The sequence below is a fragment of the Dermacentor variabilis genome, chromosome 8, assembly GCF_050947875.1.
Source record: "Dermacentor variabilis isolate Ectoservices chromosome 8, ASM5094787v1, whole genome shotgun sequence".
NCBI lineage: Eukaryota > Metazoa > Arthropoda > Arachnida > Ixodida > Ixodidae > Dermacentor > Dermacentor variabilis.
Window position 1 is genome coordinate 12,984,507 of NC_134575.1, and position 13,775 is coordinate 12,998,281.

At 44.3% G+C, this 13,775-nt stretch overlaps 2 protein-coding genes across 4 annotated transcripts in view; one reads left to right on the plus strand and one right to left on the minus strand.

Moving 5' to 3' along the window:
- LOC142589651 (lysosomal alpha-mannosidase-like) overlaps positions 1 to 13,775 on the minus strand; it is a 157,889-nt gene that overhangs the window by 59,370 nt on the left and 84,744 nt on the right. The window lies entirely within an intron of this gene.
- Positions 3,412 to 11,049, plus strand: LOC142590870 (8.6 kDa transglutaminase substrate-like). 3 transcript variants are annotated; one of them, XM_075703268.1, is made up of 4 exons: positions 3,412 to 3,531; positions 5,523 to 5,579; positions 8,376 to 8,499; positions 10,617 to 11,049. In XM_075703268.1, exons 2-4 carry the CDS (start codon positions 5,530 to 5,532, stop codon positions 10,761 to 10,763), a joined length of 321 nt encoding a protein of 106 aa, XP_075559383.1. In that variant the 5' UTR covers positions 3,412 to 3,531; positions 5,523 to 5,529; the 3' UTR covers positions 10,764 to 11,049. The 3 variants fall into 3 exon arrangements, with proteins under 3 accessions (XP_075559383.1, XP_075559381.1, XP_075559382.1); XM_075703266.1 differs by lacking the exon at positions 3,412 to 3,531 and adding an exon at positions 3,538 to 3,692; XM_075703267.1 differs by lacking the exon at positions 3,412 to 3,531 and adding an exon at positions 4,133 to 4,307.

Genomic DNA, 13,775 nt, shown 5'->3' on the forward strand with positions numbered 1-13,775 from the left:
AAATGAAGCAGCACGAGGACTTTCTAGCCGTGCTCTTCAAGACCGAGCAACTTACACTTCACCCGGGGAACACAGGGATCGATTATTAACATATAACGAAATCACGAAGCATTATTATTTAAGCAGAAGGGAATACCCATTGCCACACGGTAAGCTTTGCAGAGCCCAAGTGGTCACATTACGTTTGCTACAGACAAGAACATACCCAAGTCCATATTTTATTAACAGGATCTATCCGGAGAGGGAAACTCAAACCAACTGTAATAAGTGCAATGGCATCATTACTCTTGACCACATGCTTTGGCAGTGCCCCGCGTTCTTCACAGACTGTGACAAGGAACAAGAATGGTGGCGGCAAATGCTACACAGTGAATCACTCTCTGACCAGTTAGGGGCAGTCCAGAAGGCCCGCGATGTGGCTGAAGGCCTCGGCCTGACAGTCCCAACGTGGGAGCGGCCCGCGTCAACGTAGGGTTGACCTTCAGGACCCAATAAAGTTCTCCATACCATACCATACTGCGCTGTAGAGGTTTACGAGTTTACACGATAGCCGCCAGGAATACGCTTGGTTAGCATCCTCATTTTTTTTAGTGTGACACACACATACACACACGCACACGCACACATTTATTTATTTATTTATTTATTTATTTATTTATTTATTTATTTATTTAAAAGGAGAGCATTATCCATTGAGACGTTTCTTTATTTGACGTTCCAGCCGGAGGACCGGCCTTCATCAAGAGGCCGGTTTTCCGGCCGAAATGTCGAGTAAAGAAAAGTCTCAATAGACCAAGCTCTCCTTCAAATAATTTGTGCAGGAAGCAAACAGCCGGTGGCTTGCTTTATACAAGGTGTCTTACGTAACTTTTGCCAAACGTTAAATATATGCAAAGGCCCCGTAGCCGAACAGAACCAAGGCAATCTTGTTTGCCGTCGCTTGGAGATACTCACATTAATTTTTGCATTCCGCTTAATTACACAATTAGTCTTAACTAATTATTTTCTCAAGTATTATGAACTAGATGAAAAGTGTCAATGAGAAAATTCTAGAGCAAGATTAAAAACTCCCGATACAGCTTTCTGGTGCTCAATACGCGCTACATAAAAATGTTTTCCCGAGCCTTGTTACGGCTGGCGTGTAGCACCACGTGAAAAAGGGATGCTCGACCACCATGCCTCATCGAAACGAAGGACAGGACCCCCGGGCTGCCGCCAGCGTAAACAAGCTCGTGAAGACGTCAACTGGGACGATGGATCAGCCGCCTATCCACAACCAGACGCCCTATCCACGAACTGTCAAGCTCTACAGGAGAACTTCTGCGAACCAACGTCGCCTTGAATAAAGGATCAAGCCGCCCCTCCCGGACCTACAGGCTCACTGAAAGTGAGAGCAGCTGCAAAGCCACGACGAGGGCTTACCACTTCAACTGGGAGAATGGAGCAGGCGCCCTTTGCGCGAACCAACGTCGCCTAGAAGAAAGGATAAGCGCCTCCGATCCCGGACCTGGGGCTTGGTACCTGCGGAGGCGGGCCCGTACCGGCTCACTGAAGAGGAAGACGCCAATCCACAAACCATACTCAGTGCCTGTCATGTGACGTTGACCAAAGCAAGATCCCGCGCACGATTTTAGAGAGCATATTTAAAGGGGCTCCGCAATGTACTTTTTGACTTCATTCTCTTCTTATCTTTCACCAACCTTTGAATAGACCGTGCAAGTTTCGCCCTAGAAGTCGTCCCGTCCTTGTCTGGTCGCCATGGTCTACCGGATGCCTGCAGCCCGCCGACAACGCCACACTACCCAATAGTAACGTCGGTCGAGCTCCGAAAAACAGGCGTCGTAACAACTGGTCGGCAGCGGTGAGCTACGCTACCCTGGGATACGCAACAGCGCGAAAAAAAAGCCGTGAAATACACGAAAAATGGCCGCTCCACTGGCCGCTCGAGGTACTTTGCGTGTATTCGCGAGCTTCTTTCAAGCTAATAATAATAATATAATAATATTTGGGGTTTTACGTGCCAAAACCACTTTCTGATTATGAGGCACGCCGTAGTGGAGGACTCCGGAAATTTTGACCACCTGGGGTTCTTTAACGTGCACCTAAATCTAAGCACACGGGTGTTTTCGCATTTCGCCCCCATCGAAATGCGGCCGCCGTGGCCGGGATTCGATCCCGCGACCTCGTGCTCAGCAGCCCAACACCGTAGCCACTGAGCAACCACGGCGGGTTTCTTTCAAGCTAGGAAAAACACTTTTATGTAGCACGTATTGAGCACCGCAAAGCTGTATCGGGAGTTTTTCATCTTGCTGAACAATTTCCTCATTGAAACTTTTCATGTAGTTATGATTTTTGAGAAGTATTAATTAAGTAAGACTAATCATGTAGTGAGGCGGAATGCAAAAATAATCTGAGTATCTCGAAGCGACGGCAAACAACATTACCTTGGTTTTGTTCAGCTACGTGGCATTTACATATCTTTAAATTTGGCTAAAATTACATGAGACACCCTGTATATACACATGAGGAGATGTTTGTGCTTCTGTCTTTGAGTGGCGCCGGCTTCTCTTTTTCACGTATAAAGAAATCTGATAAGTCATAGGTATAAAGTAATCACATAAAGTACGCTGGAACTAAATATACTCCAAAACACTCAGTTAGCTCTTATTAATATCACAACCTCGATCAACGTCAAGTCATATGAATGAGCGAAACATGTTCAGCGCCTTTGTTTATTCTTTGTTTCTAAGGTCTACGGTGAAATCTCGTTGATACGATCTTCAAAATCGTATTACCCAAGCGAAGATCGAACAATCATGAAAATAGGCGTACAGGGTGACCAACTCAATAGCAAAGGTTCGTGTGTCGTTGAGAGACTGCTTTGCATAACACGTTATGCGGAGCAACATCACTCTAGACCACACGAACCGCAGTCAACTGACTTTTATTGAGTAATGTTGAAGTATCTCGTCAGGTCGCGCTGCGGTTTCTTCTCTTCAGTGTTCGTAAAAAGTTATTCTGGAAGTAAAAAAAGAAGAAGTCGTGTTATCCAATTTTCGCATGAAAACGCGATCGCAATAACCGCATGAAAACACATTTCTCCTATGGGACAGTCGCCGGTAAAAGAAAAAGAAAGTATAATCCAAAAAAAAAACGTCTTTTGCATAACGTATCATCGAGATTTCACCGTATTTATTTACAGGCTCAATATCCAAATTGCCCCAAAAGACACATCATCTACGACAATTGTCAGCGCAAAAGACGGTGATGAAAATGTGGCAGTTAAGCTAGCCTAGCTTTTTTCTTTTTTCTGCCTTGTTGCCAATCTTAGTTGCGCCCCGCTGCTCCTAGTGCACGTCTCAAGCCGTGCTATCAAGCCGTGCCAATTTGAAATCAGACGCTTGTGTCAGACGCAATCAAGACGGCCGAGATAAACGATCGTCCATGGAGTCACTCCGCGTTTTCCTTGACCACGCTGAGCTCTAGAAGCTCTCACAGCGTACACCAGAGTTTGGAAGAACTCCTGAAATGGTACGTTTGTTCGAGAGTCCGGAGCGAATGTAACAACGCTATTTATGCGGATAAAAACGGTGCTCCACGCCACAAAGCTGTGTCTATAATAACTCGTCGCGTCTAATCCTGCGCTGAAGCGGACGCCGAAGGCACGGAATACTCGTACATTTCCACCACCGGTGAGAAGGACTCGCAACGTTTTACAACGAAGTTGTTAAGGGGAGTTCGAATGTTGTATTTGTGTGCGGATAAGGCCAGCGTGCTCGATATGAAATCTTAAAGCGCAGCCAGAGTCCAGGTATTTTTTTTGCGTTGTAGCGTATAAGTATTAGCGATTATAAATAAAAAATTACCGACCTCACGGTGGAGAAGAACTTGAGTTTGGCCTAGATGGTGTTTACTGTGCGTCATATTGACAGCTAATAAAAGACGAAGACGGAGAATGAAAAACATGCGACGACGACACAGGCGCTATACTACCGTCCGTGTTGTTGGTTTGTGTTTTTTCTTTCTCTGGTCACGTTGGAGGTCAGCCAGGAGTTTGTGGGAGTGGGGCGGTGAAGGCTGACGGTGCGGTCCAGCAACGCAGCCCACGTGGGAGCCGCCAGTAATCAGACCAGTAGCACTTTCGAGGAAGGACGTCATAACTTAATAAAACAGCTTCGCTGTCTTTGATGTGTCAGTTGCTTCTCATGCTGCCATACACATGGGATTGGATTGGATTGGAGCAAACTTTATTTGTGCCTGCAGTTGGGCGCTCGCACGCCCAGACAAGGGCCTACGTCATCTACGAGGTATTCGCTTCCACTTTGTGAATTTGTGGCTTGATTTGGCTTAGTTGGTGTTATTGAATATGTTGCCAAATTTCGCCACCGGCTCTTCCGCAACATTTGATTGTCTGATGGCTATACACTTAAATGACCTTGAGAAGATTAGCAAATAACAACATACGCGAAAGGATGGATAGGTGGGCTAGCAACTTGGTAACGCATATTATTAAAAACTTAGCGCGTGTACTGAGTGTTTCTTTTTCTACGTCTTTTGTGTTTTAGCGCTCAAAGTTTTTATTAACAACATACACGCACACATATACAGGCCAGACAATTCGCTCGGTGTGCTGTTCGCATTTCGGCATAGCTTACGAACGCTGTAGTGCGAAAACGTAAACATTGCATCAGGTTACATCTTCCATAGGGTGAAAATGAGTACAACTAGATATATATATATATATATATATATATATATATATATATATATATATATATATATATATATATATATATATATATATATATATAAGAAAATTTTTACCTCGTTCAGAGCATTGCGCGCGTCGGCGGCCTGATGATCCAGGGATAAGTGTTTTTTTTTTTCAAATATACGACAGTTGCAAGTCCAGCGTTGTGGTGTCTCTTCTTTCCATCGTGCTTGCGTCTCAATTTTTTTTCGCTGGTTTTCTCGAGTGCCAGTATGGAGCAACTGGCTCAGCAAGCAGCATCTGTAGCTGATCTTTATGCCGTACTGCATTCGCTGTTTGATATTGAACAAAGTTGGCAGAATAAAATGCTTGCCTCGTGAATATTAAAACACGATCTGGCGGTACGTGCTACACTCCAAGTTCGTGCAAGAACTTGCTTTGTCAAACAAGGGGGAAATAATATTATAAGTGCAGTTGCTAGCACACCCACAACTGCTGGGCTCTAGAGATCTTAACCCTCAAAAAAGTAATCAGAAAGACAAAACAAATCGTTATTATGTTTAGCCAGAACACTGGAGTTTACGTTGAGGTTGGAAGAAAACATGAAGGCAAATTATGAAAACTATCAAACTAAGTAAAGTATCATTTAGATTATTTTTTACAAATGTACGGCTTACTAGTACACTATTAAACCAGTATATTACGCGTTCTCAGATGAGATGTTATGTCGCATTGTCTTACGATGTCAGCGCAGTTAGTCAGAGCTCTATGTAACAAACAGCCCAATTTTATCCCTTTTTTTTGTTTGCAGACAGAAGATGAAAGCTGCCTTCATAACGATCTTCTTCGTTGCTGTGTTTGCCCTCGGGTGAGAGATAAATGCAATGTCTAAGCTGAAACTGTATTGACTTCCTCTTAATTCTTGATTTTTTCTTGACGAATGCTGAAGCTTCACTAGAGAATTACGTAAGTAATATAAATTGCCACAACATGAAAATTGGAGCCACCATATTGTACTGCTGCACGGATAGCATTAAGACCTACGCGGGGCTGATGTCATAAATAGTATTGAGATCTATCATGAATGCTTCGTGTTCCTCGTAAAAAAATACTTAGCGAATTTTCTTTAATGTCCACGTAGCCCATGTGTCTTTCTTTTAGCGCCCGAATTCCCTACCTTTCTTTGTTTTACATACAATCTTGGCTGAAAAACTATTATCGCATAAACCTAAGCTAATTAGACCAAAATGATCGCCTGTGCCGGTTAAGGCTCGCTCACATTTGGCTCACCCGACACCGATTTCGGACTGCCGACTCTCTGCCGACCGTCGGCAGATTGTCGGCGTCGGTACAGTGCGACAGAGGCGCCGACAGGAAGGGAAAAACGCTGTCACCGAAAGTCGGCAGTCCGAAATCGGTGTCGGGTGGGCCAAATGTGAGCGAGCTTTTACGAGGTAGGCCGCCAACGCCCACGCTCGCTGCAGGAACGGGCGCTTAAGAGCTGCGCTCTAAAGTAACAGTTGAAATCGAGCAGCTAAGTTGCACTCATGAGACACTTCAGTAGTGACCTGCGCTAAAGTGGTTGGCGGTTATGCTCGTACAAATAATATATGTACATGTAATGGCAAACATAATCTAGTGCCTGGTTAATAAGCTCAGAAAAAAATTTCGTGCACCGCTTTACACGGAACCATATGTAACTTTTCTAGGCCTTCAGCGCGCATCCATTCCAACAAAATCCCATTTTTACAATTACACAGAAAATGCTCAGCGTGCACTACCTTACCTGCTCTATCGGCGCGCACTATCTCGTCCACTCTGACGAAAACATGTATGCGATGTAAGTGAAATAGCTGCGTAGTACGTCACGTGCTATTAGTCCTATAATGGTCATTTCGGAGACTATCAGTATAAATAAGTACAGTGAACTCTCAGCAGAGTGGACTTCAAGGGCCCCAAGGAAGCAGTTCATTTAACTGAAAGTTCCCTAAACTGAAAATTTACAAGAATATGGAACTGCATAGGGAACAGCAGACATCGAATCAAAAGTGCGAAATGCGATTTATAGAGTTATCTACAGTGCTCACGGAATGAGGGCTAGCTAATGCGCCTACCTTCGTTTCCACCCGCTGCAGTTTGTGTCACATCGACGTAATTTTGGCGCGTACACTTAGAACAGAGTCCGCTTCAACTTTGGTGACCAAATTCCTAGCCACATCAAATGGTACTCTCGAGTATTTTGCACATATGCAGGGTTCTAGTAAATGCTGTCTGTCGCGCTTTACTCCGTGAGCACTTTGTATCAGTGTACATGAAGTGCAAATTTTAATTTTTGTTGGTGCTTCTAAAGCGACAGAAGTAAGAAAGCTGTCCAGAGAGTTTATGTTTTTGTGCGCTTCCTCTGGCACAGCTTGTTGCTGAGACACGAAGTCTCGCAACTTTCCAAGGCATTCTACAACATCAGCTAAAGTTACAGGATTTGGATCTGTCTCTACCATTGCCTCTTTCTCGTCGCACTCTTCTTCTTTGGGACGAGCACTGGAAACAATTTCCAGATCTGACAGTTCAGCACAGGTAACGAACTCACTGTCACACTGCACATAGTCTTCAAACGAGGTGCAGCTGTCAATGTGCAGCTGGTAACAGACTTTTGACCACATCCCGTGGTAGACCACCCCGTCACGATGTTCCTCTTGCTTGCTTTCACCGCAGAGGCGAGAACGGCCAGATTTATGGCAGCAGCTTCTCATTGTAGCCGGTGTTACTGTCCACCAGGAGGAGCCTGTCACCATCTCGGCCGGTTGCCTGACATTGATGGGGACATTATTGCGAATCCTTTTGTTGAGAAAAGTCGGCTGAATAAGCCGCCGTCCGCACACGACCTTCTAGTTTTGAATGATGCCCGAGCGGTTGAAGCACATTGGTGCAGTTTGTCAGGAGGTACTCGGCACGCACATTGCTTAAATGGACGTCGACAAGGTGTGCAAAGAAATTGTCCACATTCAGAAGAATATTTCTTTTTGTCTTCCTTGCTTCATTCATGCTCAGCAGCCATTCACTGAAAATATTCCCGGCCATCAATGTTTCGTCAAAGTCATAACGGAAGTTGAAGCACAACGCACCAACTGCAATCCTGCTGCCCTTATCCAAAACGGTGATGGCTGAACTAAACCAATAAAAAAGAAAAAAGAGAAACAGACACCCTACGTAGCTCGTTTTCGTCTCCCGCACAGCCGCTTTGTGTTGCCGGCGCTATAAGCACAAGCGATGCTGCGCCTCTACCGCTGGAGGGGCTAATTGGGTGTTGGAGGGGATGGGGGGCAGGCATCGGCTACGCCAGCGCTGCAGAGCGCAAAACTTCGTTGAACTGATTATCAAGTTCGTTCAACTTAAATATTCGATATTCATAAATTCGTTCCACTGAAAGACTTTTTGCACAGAACCCATAGGAAAACCGCCAGGGATTTTCTAAAAGTTCATTATTCTGAAATATTCTTTAAACTGGCATTCGTAACACTGAGAGCTTACTGCATACTTAACAGGAATACAGTATAAGCATATTGCATACGCATGTTGTAAAGTTATACAGTGCAGTATACGAGTGTACATTTGTTCAGTACAAAAATGTGACAGTATGTACACAAACTGTTCGGCAAACTCGCAGTGCCTCCGCTACGCGTTCTCCCAATTGCCCTGAAGTGGCATGCAACCGGGACAGCTGTTCGCAGTTGCACTGCAGCTGTGGCACTCACAAGGACCTGTGCCGCTGCTGTGACCTATGCAACAAGGTGAGATGTGGTGGCTGAGCGTCGAACAGATCTGACGCCTCCGATCACCGCGCAAGTCGAGCCTTCCCGGCTTTTTGTTTTGAATCCCGCGATTCGCAGTGTCGCGATATGGCTGTCTTCGAACTTTGCGCAAGTACGAGTCCCAGGAAAGTAAATTACGCCTAGAGGACAGCGAATAAGGTACGTAATTCTAGCACGAGTGAAACATTTGGGCGCACATGTGGGCTATGGGTTTGAGCATCGGACTCATCATACCACCAGGATCATAATAAGAACAGTAATGATAATAAGTTTGTTCGTATCAAACACACATCACGCTGGAGACTAGCGGGAAAAGCTGCATACACAGCTTGACGAAGCCACAGGCTCCTACAGAATAGCGGCTGCACAGCTATTTGATGTCATATATGCATAAATCGTAGTAAACTTACAGAAACTGCTCAATAACGCGAAAGTACATATTGAATTGCGAGAATTTTAGGGAAATAAAGAAGAAAAAAGAAGAAAAAGAAGAAGAGAGAAAGGAAGATGGTTTACACTATGGCAACGAAAATAAATATAACAAATCTAATGTCACATCTACAGACAGTTGCAGTGGTAAGAAACAAAGGTATTAAGAGGGTTTGGAAAAAAAATCGTAATCCATTGAACGGTAAGCTGTCCAAAGTAAACTTGTTTCTGTTTCATGTATTTAGTAGTCTGGGTAACTTGCATTTCAATGTTTGTTGGGCGTATGTTGTTTTGTATGTTCGCACTTTCCTACGTTCTTTATTTCTTGCGGGAAACGCGGTAATGTTTCCTGGCAGAAAAGGACGTACCATTTTTTAGCTCTTGCTTGTATGTTTTACAAATTCTATAATCTTAGATCACAGCGATTTGCAAAATATCGTATTTGCGAAACAAGAAGCGTGGCTGAAATTGGAAACATCATCTATAGCTCGTAAAAACGTTTTTATTTTTTTTTAATATGTGTAATTTTAGGAGGTCGACTTGTGTCGTTGCTTCCCATATCATATGGCAATAGTTTAGCCGACATAGAAAGAAGGTGTTTTATGTTTCATAATCCTACGTGGTAGGACACTGCGGTTCGCGAAAATTAGTCCAACTGCAACAGCTTAGCTTGCACGTTGTTAATCTGTGTATTCCATAGCACATTTTTGTCAAAAATTATTCCTGATGTTCTAAAGCTTGGTACAATATCCATTGGAGAACATTCTATTGATAGAAAACTATTTATTGTAACAACTTTCTTTTTAGTGCGAACAAGTACTGCTTTGGTCTTCGAGACATTTATCCTTAAGTAGCTTTGGTTAGCCAATTATTTTAATGCTATTAGAAACATGTTTGCTCCATTAATTAGTTCAATAGATGATTCTTCGGTTGAACAAATTCTGGTATCATCCGTGTAAACAACAGGGGAAACACAAATTATCTTCGTTCCGTTGAACCAACGTTAAAACTCTCCATCGTGCACGTGATTTTATTTTAACGGTAATGGCTGTCTCTGGTAACCGGACATGCTTTTCCGTATCTGGCCGGATGCGCGCCTGCCCGGTAATTTCCGTTTGTGTGTGGCGCGCGAGTCACGTACTCCGCGTACAGCTCCACAAGGGGCTGCGAAGAGGTGCCACTCACCTCCCGAGGGGCCCCTCCGATTGGTTCGTCGCCGGGTAAAGAGGAGGATAGCGTTCCTCCTCGCGTCCGGTCTGCACAGTCGTCATTGTTCTCCTCGCATCGGGTATAAAGAGCGGCCATGTGTGTCGTCCGCAGATTCCAAAGAGGAAATAGAAAAAAACCACCGCGAGCGGTGACGTGGAAGCTTGCGTGTTTTGGTAACATTTAAAACAGGACCAGATAACATTTTCAAGTAAAAAAAGAAGAAATCTTCCATTGAACACCTACACAACATTGCATTTACTCGCATAAAAGCATTACGCACCACTCCATCATATTCTATTCATGAAAACGTCATTGAAGCCTCAATATTACGCAGTATTATGCAAATCTTCAAGGTTCCGCCCTTAAGGGTGTTTCGGTGCTCTGTACACTCTTAACTGAACCATTGCTTGCGTCTACGAACGGCCTGTCTCTTCAGCTGTTCTCGTTCTCCGACACAGTGCCCGGAAGAGCAGTGTAACTCGTACTTCTTCGACCTGTGCTCCAGCGGCCACGAGTGCGTCTTGGACGACCCTTCGACTCCTTTCGAGCACGGTGGAACGGGACACTGCAAGCCTAGTAATGCCACTGTCTCGCGCAGATCGTGAAGCGGGCGCATTTAACGGGTCAGAACCTAAGCTGAGCATACGGAGTTGACTGCTGGGTTACTTGCCAAAACCTTGTTGCAGCCGTACAAAGATAACCATATTCTTAGCCGGACTTGTTATATGGCGTGGTTGATAGCAGGGAAGTCACGAATGTAATAGTTTTTTTTTTAAGCGAGCGCGTTTGTGTTACTTTTTCTAGTTTTATTTTATCCTTCTTTGTGTGTACGTGTTCTTTTACTACATCTTTGGCCACTCCCCAATAAACTTAGGTGGAAGTCAGCCCCTATGTCGTCTGTTTGTACTGTCTTATTCTCACACTCTTTACTGCACTGGGAGGACTCTGTCCCTTTTTTTAACACCTCGCTAAGGCTTTCTGCTGTGGCGCTTTCAAGTTGAGCGCCCACTCCGGCTGCCTATAACACTCTGGCTTTCAAACTCACTGCCTTCCGGGCTCCCGCCAGCTCAAGCTTAAGCGTATGCCCCATACACGCGTGCGCCAAACCGTTTGCTCGAGGAGCCTACACTTTCAAGCTTCCGTGCAACAATGGGACAAGAAAGAGAGAGAGAGAGAGAGAGAGAGACAGAGACCCTTTATTAAAGAAACAGAGAATTTTGCCGGCGCGTATACAACAGAAGGCATGCTACTCCAAATAGGGATGGGGAATGGGATTAAGAGATTCCAGAGGAAAGTGGGAGAAAAAGAGAATAAAAATACGAGATGGTGCAAGTGGACCTGATACTAGTATATACAGATGACATGGCGGGTAACCTTAGGCTTTTGTATATGAAATGTTCAATCTTTAAAGCTTTCCTATTAGACCAGTTTCTGACAGGTATATTGAACAATAAAACCAAAACTCGCCGCTGTTTTGAAGGGCAGGGCATTGGACCTAAGAGTGGACCTAAGCAACAAATGCGCGATTTGCCACGATCCGTTAGCGATGAAACAAGAAATAACGCTCTTGACTGGGTGCGTCGTATGCAGCCCCTAACGACCATCTGTAGGTGACAAGGCACTTTGGTCCTTAGTGGGCTATAGATTACAAGTTTTTAAATACTCCTGAAGAAGTGACTCCACTTTCACGTAGACTTAGCTCAGCTCGCCTTACACTTATGTTGTACAACGCATCCTCAAGCCGTGATTTCTACCTGGGTTTCTTTCAGTTCATAGTTAACATTTCCTTGGCCATTTCTCTCCGCGTTCTTTATTTCTTCGCTGTGTCTGACGCGTTTCACAGTGAGCATTGTTGTTCATGAACATTTCGGAAGTGCGTCGCTGTTATTTACCCGATCTGCGCCCCGTATCCTAACTTCCCGATCTCTTTGTGGTTTACTTAACCATGCAGCCTAACTATGTTCACTGCAGGACCAAGACCGTTTCCCAGCAATTTCCACTCACCCCTGCCTTGCCGTTCCTACCTAAATTTCCTAACCTTGCCTTTCCATCTAGATTACCGCCTTGTTAGGTTAGCGCTTAGCAGTGAGCGGCTGCAAAATGTCTGGTTATAAACGCCCCTGACACTTACCCGCTGCGTCAAACACTCCCTAATGTTAGAGCCGGATGTAAGTGTAGCTCTCATACGAGGCGACCGCTGGTTTTATGTGCAGTGCCATAGAAAGGCTAATTGAATTTCAGTTACTCCGAATTGTGGCCAATGATTTTTGTGTATGCTTTACCTTGGATGCGTACATACCTGAAGCCTTAAGTCGGCTGTATATGACCATGTTGATTATTCTGCCTTCTACACAAGTATTCTTGATTATTATCCACTCCTCTCTGTAACGCCGAACGGCCTTGAGAGTAAATAAATGTAACGAAATTAATTACCTGAAAAATTAGAAATGCAATTAAGAAAAGATGCTCTTCCGGAAATTCTCGATATGTCCACGTGACCTTTATCTATATTGTAGGAAAGAATTAGACGCTCGAAGTCATCGCAATCCAAAACAGAATATTTGCGAAAATCTAGTTATAAGAGGCAAGACAGCATTCAAACACAACAGAAGGCCCAAAATAATTGAGAAGCACAAGTTTTAATTGCTAATGAAAACTTCCTAAACAATGCTTCATAAACATAACTAGGACTTATGCCGGCAGCCATACAGTAAATTAACACCAATGACACCACTATACCAGAAAATGTTTTATGGCTTCACCCCACAGGGAAAGGTGATGTGGCACAAAGTAGTGTTAAGTGCTATGGGCAGTTGCTATGCCGGGCGTTTCAGCGAACATCTTGAACAGTATTTAAATGTGGCCTGTGGCAGATAGTACAATTCTAATTCATGAGCTGGTCGACTCTAAAAGGCGGACATTACATGCAGGAGAAACTGAAGTGCATAATCGACTAATTACCAAATATTCACTAATTAAAACTAATTGCTTGTGGCTCACATTACGATTTACAAATTCTAGCCGTGTAGTTCGCAAAACAAATCCACTTGAAGCGAATGCCCTGAATGGCATCATCATCATCATCATCCGTCTGGTTACGCCCATTGCAGGACAAAGCCTTCTCCCATACTTTTCCAACCACCCCGGTCAAGTACTAATTGTGGCCATGTCGTCCTCGCAAACTTCTTAATCTCGCCCGCCCACCTAACTTTCTGCCGACCCCTGCTACGCTTCTTTTCCTTTGAAATCCAGTCCGTAACCCTTAATGACCGTCCGTTATCTTCCCTCCTCATTACATGTCCTGCCCACGCCCACTTATTTTTCTTGATTTCAACTAAGATGTCATTAACTCGCGTTTGTTCCTTCACCCAATCTGCTCTTTTCTTATCCCTTAACGTTACATCCATCATTCTTCTTTCCATAGATCATTGCGTCGTCCTCAATGTAAGTAGAACCCTTTTCGTAAGCCTCCAGGTTTCTGCCCCGTACGTCAGTACTGGTAAGACAAGTGTTTGTTATACACTTTTCTCTCGATGGATAATGGTAACCTGCTGTTCATGATCTGAGAATGCCTGCCAAACGCACCCCGGTCCATTCTTATTCTTCTGATTATTTCA

Excerpts from the sequence above, each read along its gene's own strand:
- LOC142590870 (XM_075703268.1), top strand. The coding sequence starts at position 5,530 with ATGAAAGCTGCCTTCATAACGATCTTCTTCGTTGCTGTGTTTGCCCTC. Across the intron at positions 5,580-8,375 it reads GTTGCTGTGTTTGCCCTCGG|TGCCTCCGCTACGCGTTCTC; the intron begins GTGAGAGATAAA and ends GCAAACTCGCAG. Across the intron at positions 8,500-10,616 it reads GCTGTGACCTATGCAACAAG|TGCCCGGAAGAGCAGTGTAA; the intron begins GTGAGATGTGGT and ends TCTCCGACACAG.